At 44.6% G+C, this 15,651-nt stretch overlaps 1 protein-coding gene across 4 annotated transcripts in view; it reads left to right on the top strand.

The window, feature by feature from the left end:
• LOC135390607 (double-stranded RNA-specific adenosine deaminase-like) overlaps positions 1-15,138 on the top strand; it is a 40,706-nt gene extending 25,568 nt beyond the window's left edge. For all 4 annotated transcript variants that reach the window (XM_064620368.1, XM_064620367.1, XM_064620366.1 and 1 more), the window contains exons 11-14: positions 5,476-5,585; positions 6,142-6,324; positions 7,696-7,933; positions 9,498-15,138. In XM_064620368.1, the coding sequence (XP_064476438.1) occupies positions 5,476-5,585; positions 6,142-6,324; positions 7,696-7,933; positions 9,498-9,726 (760 nt within the window). In that variant the 3' untranslated portion in view covers positions 9,727-15,138. The remainder of the gene's footprint in view (positions 1-5,475; positions 5,586-6,141; positions 6,325-7,695; positions 7,934-9,497) is intronic.
• The last annotated feature ends 513 nt before the right edge of the window (positions 15,139-15,651 follow it).

Below are 15,651 nucleotides of genomic sequence, written 5' to 3'. Positions count from 1 at the left end.
AACGTTTTGTACAGGGTGTTACCCTATAAAAGTCTACCCGTGCCGCCATGCCGTATTCGCCAATTACTCAATGCAGGTGGCACATTGTGCGATCTTTATATAAAGCTCATCAGGACAATTAATCTTGGTAAATTTCAAAGTGATTGAGTGCCGCAGCACGAAGTTATAATTCAAAACGTGCAATTCCCATAGTCAAAACAAACAAGATGGCGGCGTTGAGAAGAGCACTTGACATGCTGCTCCCCACACGACAACGTGTCGCATATCCTGCCAGCCGGATGGAACTGCAGTTTTCATTTCGCTTTCGTGTAACTGTCGTATTTTGCTCAGAACTAAGCAACGTGAGGGACGAAGAATGCCGACGCATACTCAGCAGACGACACCCAAAAGGGATGTCGTCTGCTAACTGAGAGGCACCATCTTGGCTGTTTTGACTACGGGAACGTCACGTTTTGCGCTATAACTTTGCGTTACGGTGCTCAATCACTTCGATATTTACCATGATGGAATGTCCTTATGAGTTTTATACGTAGTCAACACATTGTACCGCCTGCATTGAGTAATTGGCGAGCACGGCATGCCGGCGCGGGTAGACTTTTATAGGGTAACACCCTGTAGATTCGCGACTGAAGAAATAAAAGCAAGTGGGTATAAGATTATTTTCTATGCTGAGCTGTTTGATGCTTGTCCGTAAATAAATAAATGTTCTGGAAAGAAACAATATATTTCCACCACTGCATCACCGCGAACGTGCCTCGTCTCCGACGTAGATAGCATCCACTGTCAATGCATCGAGCCCTCATTCAGATGTGGCTCCCTTCAGTTCCGACTCCGCCTTATTTGAAGAAATATTTGGTCCCCTTCGAGTTTGAATTAACGGGATAGTACTTCGAAGGATGATGTAGGCGGTTGTAAAGACGGAGACTGCCACCGGAAAATCACGTTCGGTGTGGTGACCTCCGGGTACTTTGGGCAAGCATGCACGGATACATCACTTTCATCAACAAGGCTGTTCGGGCCGTTGGTAATCTGCCGTTTCTTTCGCCTGTAAGTGACATCATGAAAAAACATCGCATTTTAAGTGTACAGGCTATGTATCAGCATAACTTGGTGTTAAGATTTTTCAAGGAATTTAAAAAGAACCCGGATATTTTTTGTAGTAAATATGGTATTAATACTCTTGTTGTTCCTTATCTCTTACGTACTGCTCCACTGGTTTGTATCCCTAGATGCAGGACGAAATATGGGGAAGAAAGATTGTCTTTCTTAGCTGCTAAGTACTTTAACAGCTTTTATGATTTAATGGTGAAATGCGACTCTGTTCGAACTTTCAGAAAAGAATTAGCAGGTGTTCTCTTGTAGCTCTTCGGAGCATTGATCGATGAATACGTATCGTTGTAAGATTTGTTTTGCTTTTATTACTTTATTATTTTACTACTGCTTTATACTAATAGATTATCGTCTTCACTGTCTTGTTTGTTTGATTGTATTGGCTGTGCTCTCGCCATGTCGGGGACTGTATCCCTTTTGCGCGTGCACATTACCAAATAAACCTGAAACCTGAAACCTGAAACTTCCCGTTTGTCTGCCGACGTCTCTCAGCGCTGCTTGGCGCCACTGTCAATGGTGGCTCGATAAAATCTGTTTTAAAAAACCCTGAGAGTTTTTTTAAAAAATTTCAAATGAAGAATGTGGGACTTTGCGTGTCAGATCCATGTACTACAACATGTGAAATGGAGCGAGACATTTAGTGGATTTTATATGGTTTCTGAACCCCTTTAAACCTGGTAAAAACCCGTCTTTACCCACGATACATGTAGAGCCTGAGGTTATGGGGTTTAACCTGAATCTTCCCCAAATTTGCACCCCGAATTAAAGGTTGCCTCGTTAGGGTGAAACCCGATTTTTACCCGGCAAATTGCCCTCGCTGAGACGTCAGTAGGAATGCATACTAACTTGTTTGGCAGCGAGTGCAGTTACATCACCGTTTGTACCAAACCAGTGCAGTTAGTTGGAGTAACTGAGCCCGACCTCTCCTTGAATTTAACGTACTGGAAGTTTTTCCACTCGAATTTGCACGAATTTAGAGCATATATTTATTTACCCGATTTTTACCCCCGAATTTAGAGAAAAGTATTTCCCGAAAACTTCAGGCTCTAAATATATGCCATTACTCTGTGCAGAAACCTGGAAAACCCAACTCAGCACGGGGCACGGGTGAACACTAAATAATAGAGCTACGCGAATGTTCCACTCGAATACGTGGTACTATTCGAACAGTGTTCGCAGTTTACATATATTTTTCTAAATATTACCGAAACGAGGTGTACCACCTCCGTTGGCGCACTTTCACGTCAGCATTGTGGACGAGACCGAGGCAGCCACAACAATTCGAATATAGTACTAAAATGTGTTATGCAACAAGAGTGACAACGCGCTGCACTTCGCGCTGACCCGAAACCTCCAGAACTTAGCACTTACTCTTGGCTAGTTCCATCTCAAATCGAACAATCCGGTACACTTGATGTCTCGAATGAACGGGGAAAAAATATATGTTGAAGCCATCGGTGAGTTAGGAGAAATAAACGCTTTCCGAATTCTCTGCGCTGCGCGGTTCGGGAAATAGGAGAGGAGGAAAAAACTGCCTCTCATAAGGCGACGTCGTCGCGAGCGGGTTTGAGCGTTCGCTACAAGGCCATTTCTTCTCGCATTATAGTAATTTCTTGATCTGGCTTTAGACCACTTAGGGCACAATAGGATCCTTCGTTTGCAGTGCTGCACCGGTTTTTATCTGTCTGCAAAAAAATATCAAAGTTGACTCAAAGTGCCGAAAAACACCATATTCACTGCAGCTTTGCGGACGATGTACAAAACGGATAAGACTGAGCTTTATGACGTTTAATTTGTCATTCATAGGGCTATCGAATGATGTATAATTTGTTGCTCTACTCTGTAAGGAACGTAAGCGATACCTCTTTTAGTAACACCATACCACCGAAAAATGATGAACTTCGGAAGCCTTTATCTAAAAAACCCCACCAAAAACTTACCTCGAAAATTTTATATGTTGTAGGTAGTTCTTTAGACTATGCACAAAAGCAAAATCAACATTCGGACTTGATCGGTAGGCGCACTGTGAATTTTTTGCCAGCCCTATACGCGGAACGCATTCAAGCGGAGGCACCGTGTCCCGCGTGTTGCAAAATCGAATTTTTAAAAGGGACTTTCAACTTCTGTCTTCATATAAAAAGTAATTGCTGTCATTTGAAACCATTCTGAGGGTTCAAGGTTTCCTTTTCAAGGTTCTGAGCGTTTGCGTTCATAACAATGGTGTAATCGCTGAATCTAGATTGTGGAGCAACCAGATGTGCCCGCATTTTTTGCGGGATGTCACACATGCATTGCAAGTGCTGGGAGCCCGGGAAGAACAGAATGATTTTACATCTTTGTAAGAGGCATATCTGTTCAGGGTTATTCTAAACAAGCATATTTACTGTACGCATTATGGCAGGAGGGACGCAGTGACTTCCAGTATTCTTTGAAACATTTCTTTCCTACGGCCCATGACCTCGGACGGGGGAAATTGCACTCAGGAAAATGTTGTTGTGTAGTGCCATACGCACACACTCAAGGCTAATTCATGGTGCCTTTTGTGAACCTTGCCGATACAGCCCCACTGGCGCCGCTGTCCGATATGTTATTCGGTTCGACATGCTGCGACCATGGGAAGGTCCTGATCGCATTTACTCCCTGAAGACACCTTGCGCAAAGTTTCGCCTACACATAAAAGACGCTTCACTCACTTCTCGACTACAGAAGTGCATGGAGTGCCCTTATACAGAGTGTGCGACGGCATCTGCATTACTGTAGTGTGTCGTCCTGGTATCACACCTATCTCAATGGCCACTTCGTTGTACTGCGCTGATCGTGTGGATTTCGCTTACTACCGCATCATACACAAGAAAAAAGTGCTATAGACAACATATTTTCGCTTTGCTTCGGAGATCGGCGTAGCTGCCATAAAGACTGTGGTTCCACCAGATCAAGCCGAAGGCGTAACAGAAATGGGCCAACTATGCAGAAGCTGCTTCAAGTACTTCACAGCAAAGGTGGCTGAATCACAACACGCAGCAATGTTGCCCACATTTGAAAGACAATCTGACAAGAACCTGCCATCAAAAGTAACATTAAGGAAATGGCTTCCACAACGGCCTAAAGCAGTTCATGACACGAGCATTCTCATCCACCCGGAATGCTCTGCATAACTTACATTACCCCCCCCCCCCCCCCCCCCCCCCCCCCCCACTTACCTTCGTCACCTTGTCTTCTTCGCTGTCAAGTTCTTGTTATTCTGTGTACTTAAATATGCTTCGATATGATCACCGTGGACAAATATACCTCTTATAGAGACGCGAAAGTATTCTGAAGCATTCTGTTCTTCACGGGCTCCTAGCACTTGCAATGCATGTGTGTCATCCCGCAAAAAAATGTGAGCACATATGGTTGCTCCACAATCTACATTCAGCGATTACAACACTATTATGAACGCAAGCGCTCAGAACGCTTTCAAATGATAGCAACTACTTTTTATGTGTAGACAGAAGTTGAAAGCCCCTTTGGAAAATTCGATTTTTCAACACGCGGGACACGGTGCCACGGATTGAATGCGCTCCGCGTATAGGGCTGGCCAAAAATTCACAGTGCGCCTACCGATAAAGTCCGACTTTTGATTTTTCTTCTGTGCATAGTCTAAAGAACTACCTACAACATATAAAATTTTTGAGGCAAGTTTTTGGTGGGGTTTTTTAGATAAAGGCTTCCGAAATTCGCCATTTTTCGGTGGTATGGTGCTACTTAAAGAGGTATCGCTTACGTTCGTGACAGAGTAGAGCAACAAATTATACATAATTCGATAGCCAGATGAATGACAAATTAAACGGCATAAAGCTCAATCTTATCCGTTTTGTATATCGGCCGCAAAGTTGCAGTGAATATGGTGCTTTTCGGCACTTTGAGTCAACTTTGATATTTTTTTGTAGACAAACAAAAACGGACACAGCACTGCCAACGCAGGATCCTATTGTGCCCTAAGTGGTCTACAGCCTGATCAAGAAATTTTTATAATGCGACAAGAAATAGCCTTGTAGCGAACGCTCAAACCCGCGCGCGACGACATCATATTATGAGAGGCAGTTTTTTCCTCCTCTCCTACTTTCCAAACCGCGCAGCGCAGAGAATTCGGAAAGCGTTTATTTCTCCTAACTCACCGATGGCTTCAACATATATTTTTTTCGCGTTCACTCGAGACATCAAGTGTACCGGATTGTTCGATTTGAGATGGAACTAGCCTCTTACGAAATGAATAGGAAAGTGCACAGGACGAAAGCAATCCGAAAATGCTGCCCATCTTGAACTGATGCTGTGATTGGAGCCGAAATGGAAGAGACCTCAATTGCTTTCTCTTGCTCCCCACAGCACGACAAAACCAGATGACAAGAATAAGGCGCAGGACCAGAATGGAGAGCAGCATCACCCACTCTTTACAAAGAGCTGCCAGGGTCTGCTTCGAACTAAGCTCGAAGCCGGTGAGCATCATTAACCTCTTACATGTTTTAGATGAGCTACACACATCCTCAAAGTCAGACCCCTTAACTGCTTTGAATGATTCTGGCTCATCCACGTGTTGTTTTGGTTCTGTACGGCTCGAGGGCTGCACAAGCATAATCTCAAAGCGAGCTTGGCGTCGCTGTTTGTAGCTAAACGCGCGGGATAAGCTGGCAACAAAGGTTTTTAAACATGGCACCATCCGGAGAACCATCATCTATATCTCTATTATCATGAAAAAGGAAGTTATCTCGAGGTTTCTGAGGACACTGACAGTTATTTGAGTTGTTTGCTCGGGAAGTGAGCAGGGATTTGGAATCTTTTAGCTCTTCCAGCAAAGAGGATGACGACGACGCAGCTGGTTTAGGAAGCATTTCTTTAGATAGAGCCGGAATTTTTGTGTTCGCTTCCACAGAGGGCCGCGTACTATGAGGGGAAAAAAGTATCATTGTGCACGAAATTTGATATTTTGGGAGCTGTGAAGGGGTTAATGGGGCATCATTTGTTGCTGATGTCGTGGTTGATGCTTGCACACAGGGGAAGGCACGGTTCCCGTGGACCTGACTACAGACTACCAGACCTGGGATGCGATCCTGCAAGGGGAACGCCTGCGCACAATGTCGTGCAGCGATAAAATAGCTCGCTGGAACGTTCTGGGTCTACAAGGGGCCCTGCTCAGCCACTTCTTGCAACCCGTTTACCTGAGCTCCATCACCCTCGGTATGTATGTGCCCTACTTAACGGTGCTGGTATGAAAATCTGATACTGATCTGGTTCTGACATCGAACCATGGCAGAAGCCTCGTGACACGCGAAACAACGGTAACGCTGCGCCATCTCTTAGGCGAGAGCAGAGGCTTGGGAAGTGCCTGCCCTCCGCGTCCTCCTATTGGCCCGCATCGAGGAGGCGGAGCCTCCCTCGCTCTTGGACAGCAAACGCAAGGATAGTCCAGTAGGATACCCATTGGCTTTGTTTCAGTCCTAATGCAGCAAAGCTTGTAGAATGCAGTTTTTGGGGTAACTCGTTACGAGTAACTAAGCTACTTTTTTCAGTAACTTTTAACTTAACTCGTTGCTTTTGAGCTCCAGTACCTTCTTGAGGAACTCCTTCCTTTTTTAGGTAACTTTGTAAAAGTAACTTGGGGGAAAAGTTCCAAGTTCCCTTTGTTCGATTCTCGTCCACAAACATCGCTCCCTAGTGGGACGACAGTCACGTGCATGCCGCCCATCATTCCGTCTTGTTGTGATGCGATGAACGTTACAAATTCTGTTTTTGCTGTGCATTAGGAGGCTCAGGTGACGCTCATTATAGCGACGAGCAGCATAAAGGAGCAGGATTAAAACTTTGCGCAGTTCTATGACATGTGCGTAGAGGACAACTCGTGGAACCTTTACTTTCAATGTCTGCTTTGTGTTCCGTTTGCGAACCTTATTACGAGATCAAAGTCATCAAATCCTTCCCTAAAAAAGCGCATAAAGGCAGGCTTCTTTCTGGATATTCGGGTGGAAATACGTAATAATAATATGATATTGATGTAGCTTCCGTATATGAAAACTATTATAAAACGTCTTGCACCACCCATTGTGAGATCAATATCTTATTATTATTAATTGGGTGTTTACGTCGCGAGACAACTGAGATCATGAGCGACACAGCGGTCGGTCTGTGGATTGCTTTTGCCCACCTGAGGGTTCTTTAACGTGCGATGAAAGCTCATCACACGGCACCCCGTATTTAACGTCCCTCGCGGAAGACGGCGTGTCTAAGCAACTTGTACCCTGCCACCAAGTTGCTGGCATCCTCGGCCGGGTTCGAACCCGCGATCTCGGGATCAGAAGGCGAACACGCTACCGACTGAGCCACCGAGGCCAGATCAATATCTGAATTTACAGAAAGGTCAAGAACTAAAAGGTGTAGGCAGCAAGTAACTTTAAAGTAACTCGCTACTTTTCCGCAGTAGCTTAGGAACTTGAAGTTCATTTTCATTACCAGTGACTTTGTTAGTAACTTAGTTACATTTTTTGCGCAGTAACTTAACTGGTAATGGAGTTCCTTCTGTAAGTAATGACACAAAGGCTTCCTTGGTTGCAGGTAATCTGTATCACCACGGGCACCTTTCACGGGCGGTGTGCTGTCGGCTGGAGGGTGATCCATCTCTGGACTCTCAGCTGCCCGTCGGATACAACCTCCATCATCCGACACTAGGCTGCGTGAGCGGTCACAACCCGCCCCGCGACACCGAGAAGACAAAGCCCTATTCCATCAATTGGTGTATAGGAGACGAGCGGCCAGAAGTAACCAACAGTGGCACCGGCATGCGTCAAGATCGGTCAGTGCTCCACACATTCATTTGGAACGTGCCTCAGCTTTGAGGCAAAGGTCGCCGAGTGAATATGCCACAGGGGAAGGAGGAATCTGGTGTCACGTTTAAGTCAAACATCCTAACCCCGACCTATTCCCGATACGTGTTAACTACGGACGTGCGAATAGTAAAAATGTTGAATACGAATATTGCAAATATTTGATAGGCAGGGAAGCATCAACTATGAAAGGATGAGCAAAAATGCTGGCCACTCCCACGAGACAATTTACGCCGCTACAGTCTGACGCGTACCCCGCTCATTGTAAAGTTCCTCAAGGGCAGAGAGTGTGCAACGGGGAGCGTAATGGAAGCGCGTAATATATTTTTGGTCTGAGGTGTAATGTGACCGCGTGCACCGATGGCCGACGACTTCAGATTTGTGATTGTGGGTGGGGTTGCCCTGCGACCTTTATCTTGTTTCTGAGGATTAACATAGTTGTTCTAAACCAGCACGTGGGCCACTTCTTAGAACGTGCGTTTTTCGCCTGAGAACTGAAAGAAAATAAGAAAATGTACGAGAGTTGCCGCGATCTGCATTCACTCCTCAAAGTCATCTGCTCATGCCGGCGCACTAGCGCGCACAAAAGCAGACGATTTCTGTATCCCATCACGGACTTTCCCGCAGGACGACGTAGCCGTTCTTATTGTTGCCAACACAGATCGCGGCATGCTCTGCAATCTTTATCGATGTAATTCCGTTATTTAATAACCGAGACACGCTTTGTCGGGTAAATTTGCGGTATTCCATTTTCAACAAAGGGCAATCGAATGGTACACTTTATGAGAGGGGCAGGGGGTACGAGACCGTCCCTTTAAGCGAACACAGCGCAAACCCACACACAAGAACGGAGTAACAAAACCAACTTCCGATAGTGGGGTACGCCTGAAACTGTAGCAGTGTCAATCAGTGTCTTGTAGGAGTGGCAACCTTTTCAATATCTTTGCACTGGCCAATCGGTGCACAGTTTTAGAGGCCAAGCTAAAGGCAGACACATGAACATGCTACAGACATTTTCTCTATAGAATAGACTCCCACTAGACGAAACTCAGTTAAACGGAAATTACGAATAAACGGAACAATAGAGCCACCTTTGGTTGGTTTCCTATATATGGAGTGATACAAATCTTCGGATAATTGAAACAACCCGTTTTGTGTACTCAGAGTAAACTGAACAGGGTGGAGGTACCGAGATGTCGGCGGACCCAGAAGAGTACCGTTCGCGTCTCACATCCCGGGCGGAAGTCATAGCCAGTGCAATCCAATCCGTCGGTCACTCGTACAACGTTAGGCTTAGCTCGTGTCCACGTGTGCCTTCGTGGAAATTGGTATCTTGAAATAAAATCGTATTTCATGAAATCTGTGTACGTTGCTTAAATGAAACTTGCGATAAATGGAACAATATTTCCATTACCTTGGAGTTGCGTTTAAGAGGAGTCCACTTTATTAGTTATACTGGTTACACGTGAGTTCTCGCTCCAACTTTAGTGCTCGTTGCTACTTCACCTCCTCACCATGACCTTTCTGACGCAGGAGTGGAACCAACCTAGAATCCCGTGTATCCAAGGCTTCACTCTTCAACCTCTTCAAGGACACCTGCGAACAGCTGAAGAGAGAGGACCTGCTCGACAAGACGTATGGGGAAACCAAGGACTCTGCCCTGGGCTACCAGGGCGCCAAGAAGGTCCTCTTTGAACGCTTCCTCAAGCTGGACCGAGGTCGATGGGTAAGGAAGCCACCGGAAGAAGAGATGTTCCACTAGAGAAAGCCACATGCAAACAAGTGAATGGGGGAGGGGCTGCTACTCAGATTGGGGCTTCACCACAAAACACATTATTCTCTGTGCACTGCCGTCAAAAAAGAAATCGCCAACACAGATCGAGTATATCGCGCGGGGGTTTCACCGTACGACGGAAGCCATTTATCTCCAGAAGGTTTTGCTCACTTCGCATATTGGTACGTGATATTGATACGGTCCTGAAACAGAAAAAATTGACACTGCATCGTTGATTTCAAAAACTGACGGATTTGAAAAACCTATAACGGTCACTTTGGAGATGACCTGCGCCAAACGTTCTGGGAATAGATGGCTTTGGACGAGAGCAAGGCCACGATCCTTCCGTGGAGAGGTTAGCGCCTTGCTGCTGGTTGGGACGTTTTGTTTGACCCACGCGCTACTTGCGGCAGTGGACAAAGTCCACCGTAGTACAAACTATCATCGACGGCAGTACAGTCTCGCAACATTGTATGTATATGTACATGTATATAACGTCGCAGACGTGTATATACGTATATATATATATGCGCATGTTTGTCTATAGTCAAACTCAAAGCAGCATTAGAGAAAGCCGGGCCTCCTGCTGGGTTGGGCGAAACAGAAAGCATTTTAAAGCGTTGTTGGAGAATCCGTCATTTTCTTCTTTCTCTCTATCCACGATGCATCCTCCAGATGCACTTTCAGCTACATCGGGAGAATCTTTTCGCATCTCCCAAAGCTCCGCTTCTGGAGCACGAAACTGGAAAAGGAAAATTGGACATACAAACTTGACAATGCCTGTTACGAGTGATTCTGCCTCACACAAGTCAGGTGTTGCTCAGGAAGGAAAAAAAAAAAAGTTAGTCGAAGCGATCTCGAAACCCAACTTGAACGTGGGTTGCTGGCACGAAAAAGTAAATTGGATGTACAAACTTTTCGGACTGTCGGCGGTGGAGACGCTTTTTCTCTTCTATCTTCTCTTCCATCTGTAGCCTCGTGAGATTAGGCCGTCAGTGCAACAACTTTCTCTTCATCCGCGACGGAAAAACTGGACGGGTGTCTCTGTAAACGGGGCGCTTCTGTTTTGTCGCATCTATCTCGGCGAGTCCGCGTTGATAGCTCGCGAAGCGTTCCTCATCACTTACTCATTTCATTCTTTTCTTTTTTTTAGATTCTGTAGATGTTGATGTTCTACTTATTTATTGCCCCCTTCGACACACACACACACACACGAGGGGGGTGGGGTGTTAATGAACCACCCCACGGTTCAAGCAGTGAAAGTGAACACTGAACTGTCATGCAGGAAAGTGTGACCTTGTGAAGACAAGACAGTGCTGTGTTGACTGCAGATGGCAGCTTCACAAACAGTTCCTTTTTAAGTGCACCGAATGAATGCATCGTGAACTTGAATGTCACGTTTTAACAAGTACATCCGCGATCCACGTTGGGTCATCCTAGCGTGCGTTGTCTGTGGTCGCACGTTTTTTTCTTTTTTTTTTCCTGTGTTTTAAGAGCCCAGTCTTTTTCTCTTTTTTTTCAATCTCCCATCCTGTAAAATTCATATATTTTGTAAATATAATTCCATGATGCAGCTGTGTCACTTCTGTTTATCTTTCTTAGTGTTTTTCTTTTTTTTTTTTGTTCTTCCTCTGTACGTCTCTTTTCTGCTGTTCGAGAAAGTTGCTGCCCCACACTCTCTGGGGAGAGTCCAGTTTTTCCGTGCTGAAATGTCGTTGTACATAAAGCGTACGTCTAGAAACCGTAAGGAACGTAGTTCTGCAGTAATCTTTCTCGTTTCGATTAGCGTATCAGTCTTCTTGTCGTCTTGTCTATGTGATTGTGAGCGCCAGACGTGGCATATGATTTAGCTCGATAGCTCTGTTCGATATCGAGGCGTCTTAGTTGATCCCAAGTGGAAAGGGGGAGGGAGAGAACGTATTGTTGAAACTGCTAGCGAGTAAAAAACATTTTTTCTTCAGTTGTTGTCCTGGGTTTTCTCTTCAAAATGGAAGAAGAAAAAAACCATGAGCCGGAACGTCTTAAACGACCAAAGTCTCATGAGGGCGAAGAAATACTCCAGATGCTGAAAGTGGTCCATCGTGAGGGATGGACGCTTTTGGAATAGAAAAAAAAAAAAAAAGCCAGTCACGTGCCAAAGCAAAAATAAGGGTCCTTTGCATGTCGCGTGCTTCGTCGTGTCACGTGAGAATCGAAAGAACATCACGTCTCGTGAACATCCTTCGAGTCGCGTCTCTCGCCTGTGGTTTTTTTCTTCTCCAGGTATTTTCTATGGCAGGCCTTGGAATGCAGCCTGTGTGCGTAGATATTCATACGAGTACGTGTGCGAGACACCTACTGTTGTGCCCAGCTAACACGCGCCAAGATTTTTAAAAACAATATTTTTTTAAATCTTGTTGCACGTTAGTTAGGACAACTTGTATGTGCGAGTGTGTATATTTATGCACACGTCTAATTACATTCACTTCCCAGTGGCAGGCACCAATGGCTGTTCTTAAATATATCTGTTTTGAAAGGATACACAACCAAATTTTCTTTGATATTCTAGTTGTCACATTGCCATCATGCACATTGTGAACATTGGCTACTTGTTTCCATAAAATGTTTGTTCCACTGGTAAGCTGCGTAGGGGTACGCTGAACATTGGCTGTTGTGCAAGTATTAATCGCCGCATGTTTTTGCCTCTGTTCTCAAACAAAATGAAATTTATATGGGACATAAGCATGTTGTGTCCTTCAGTGACAATGGGACGTGGAAGACATTCTATTTATTTGCCCCCTTTGCGAACTGACGCGTTTTAGAGCAACATGATGGTTTGTTTTCCGGATTTGCATCACACTAGCCCCATCTTGTGGAGAGAAATGTCACTTTGTTGTCACTGCGGGGCACATTTGAAAAGTATGTATTCTCACTTGTTTTTCCGACATCCAAACGGCGTAAGTTTTTCTTTTCTTTTTTTTTTCTTTCTTTTTTATATACGCAAATTTATTAAGAGTAGGAAAAGCAGAAGGTTACTGGAGCATCCCTTTAGTGTGATTTCATGTCTTTTGAATATCAGCTTCCTTATCTAGCAGTCTCGAATCTTCTGTAGTTGAGAGATAGCCATAACTATGATAAGATGTGTCGTCATGCCACCTGTAGTAATCAATCTGTATAATCTTTCACGCATGCTTTTAGCAAATCTCGAGGCCCTGTCTCAATGTGTGTGTTTGTGTCTTCATAGCACGAGAAGTTTTTCACTTCAATCTCGTGACATCCTCTGGCATTAGCTAGCGGAGCAAAAAAAACTCTTAGGTGAGGACAGAGGGAAAGAAGGTTAACGCTTGCTCTCCCGCCTAGCTTTTAGTAGGTAGAGTGAGCGAACGACAGTACATGTCTGTCCGTGCGTGCGTGTACTATCCACGCTTGTCCAGAAAAAAAAAAGGAAACGCTATAGTAATAAATAAGCATTGTGCAAAAACACAGAGAAAGGGAAACTGCGGTACGTCTGGACATTTCCAATGTGGAGTGGCATCCAATCGATGGACAAGCACTGAGTGGCACTTTTCATAGCAGATGAGATTCAACGAAAATGTTACGGACATAAATCAGCGAGGATGTTTCATTCAAGCAGGGTCTTTCTAACCTTAATGGCTGTCATACTGTCTTATCTAACCGATAGTCTCTCAGACCCGAGGGACACACTATTAAGGAAAAACATGCGCGTAAGGATAAGCCACACTGTCACATGAGATGGTGCTGCCCTCCTTGGAAATGGCCGTCTGTTTCCCTCCCCCCTTGTTTTAGCAGAAGGATACATTCCGAGCTGTCAAAGGATCCTTGTTAACTGTCGCCACACGTTTCATTGATGTTTTGTTTGTCGGTGCTCGTGGGCGCCGACTGCAAAATGTGGTGGTCGCTGCTCGCAAGTGTCTGCGTCAGCCTTGCGGATGACCACGGTTGTGTTTGTAAGATAACGTTGCAGACGATGCAAGATGCTGTGAAGTTGAAACAAAAATCACGAAGAAACAGACGAGGTTTTTTAAAGAAAGAACATTCCATGTATGTCATTGTTTGTACGTTTCTGTTAATTTCCTTTCATCTTGGCTGTGACTCGTGGCGCCACCTGTGGTGACACTTTTGGACTGCACAGAGTGTGCTGCTTATACGGTTGACCAAGGCTTAAAGCAATACTTGATTCTACTGTGTGTCTCCTTTCGAGGCACGATGCAGTGTAGTGCCCACAGGTGGAGCCACATGTCATCCAGTGCTGACAATGTTGTACTCTCCTTTGCATTTAGAACCAAAACCATCGCACTGAACCACGGGCTCAGGGCATGCACGGATTCCGTCCGTACTCGTGCAGGCAGTTGGAAGCACGTATACATATATACATATATTGTACATATATATATATATGTATGTACATAAGCAAGCTTTGGGTGGCTCTTGAACATCAGTGCCAGACGACTGCGATTTTTTTTTTTTTCTTCTCTTTTTGGACGAACGTGTGCCTTTCTAAAGGCAGTCTTTCCTGGTATTTTACGCTACATGTTACGCATGGGTGTAATATATATGAAGGACGTTCTCTTAGAAAAGGATACGTTCTCTAAAATGTCGTGTTTCCAAATAATCTCTGAAAGCACATTTTGTATTATGAGCGTCAAACTTATTGCATAACTTCTTCGCACCAGCAGAAGTAAATGTTCCCAGACAGCTTTGAAGCGGCGAAACACTTCAAATCATTAAATACAGATTAGGTTAGGATGCAAAATTGCTTCTGCGAGTCGTGCAGCTACAAATTTACGTGTTGTCAGAAATGAAAATCGTCCAATGTTGGGCGGCATTTCTAAACTATTTGTAAAGCAACAAAAATAGCGGCGTTTTTGTTGGTGTTGCGCTAAGAAAGGGGGGTGAGCTCCTTTTTCTATCAACTAAGCAGGTGTACGTGCCGCATACTTTCTGGTATTGTCCGAGAGGCCCGTATTGTCATTACATGGAAATCAATAGGCAATAGTGAAAAAGATAGTCAGTGCTTCAGCCGTCTGTTTTGCATACCGGGCACGGTGGCCAGTACAGTTTTGCTTTTTGAAACAACACTTCACGCGGAACGAAGAATCTCCAAAAAAAAAAAACCTTCACAGCATTTTTCATGACCTGCATTTTTCTCAAACTGTGATCTTGTTTTGTAATTTTTAGTTTGTTTACGACTTTTTTTTTTACTGTATCTTACATAAAATGCTAGTCAACCTGTTCACCTACTTTTTCCTACAATTTAAATAAAAGAGTTAAAATTTTGACTGTCCAGTTGACACACAAACGAGAAAGAAGTATTTGCCATTTGAATCAACATGTCTGGAAATAGTGTTGTGATATGTAAACTCAGTATCTAAATAAAGGTCACACATGCAGTGTTGCATAGATGGTCATTTTGGATCCCTACATTGGCTTATTTGAGGAGATATACATCCAAGGCACAACTGAAGTGCACTCAGTATGGTTTCCGTGACGGAGCCTCGTTTTATCACCTCATGCCTTATTTGGGATGCTGAAGAAATGAAGGACAGTCATGTCTCGCTTATCCGCAAAAATCGTCACCTCGACTATATTACCAGGAACGAACCTGCTACCACTGGCTCTTGTCTGAGTTATCCGGAATTCGTTATCCGTATTCAGACAGCAAGTTATTCTGATTCGCTTATCTGGAAATGTGTAACGGCCTCTGTCCTTGGCATGCGCTGTGTTCGCATTGTACCTGAAATAGGTCACATCTTCGAGCTTCAACGAGCTATCTAGACGTTGCATACAGAGGCAGCGGAAAACTTTGTTGCGGAAGAGGACACAGCCGACAGCCATGCTACATCGGAGGATGACGCCATCCTATCTCAGGTGTAGTGTGATGATGTCGAAGACGAAGATGAAACGGGCACTATT

Source organism: Ornithodoros turicata, chromosome 4 (genome assembly GCF_037126465.1).
Source record: "Ornithodoros turicata isolate Travis chromosome 4, ASM3712646v1, whole genome shotgun sequence".
In the NCBI taxonomy this organism is placed as follows: Eukaryota; Metazoa; Arthropoda; class Arachnida; order Ixodida; family Argasidae; genus Ornithodoros; species Ornithodoros turicata.
Note: the sequence above shows the minus strand (reverse complement) of the source record. Positions and strands in the feature narration are given on the sequence as shown.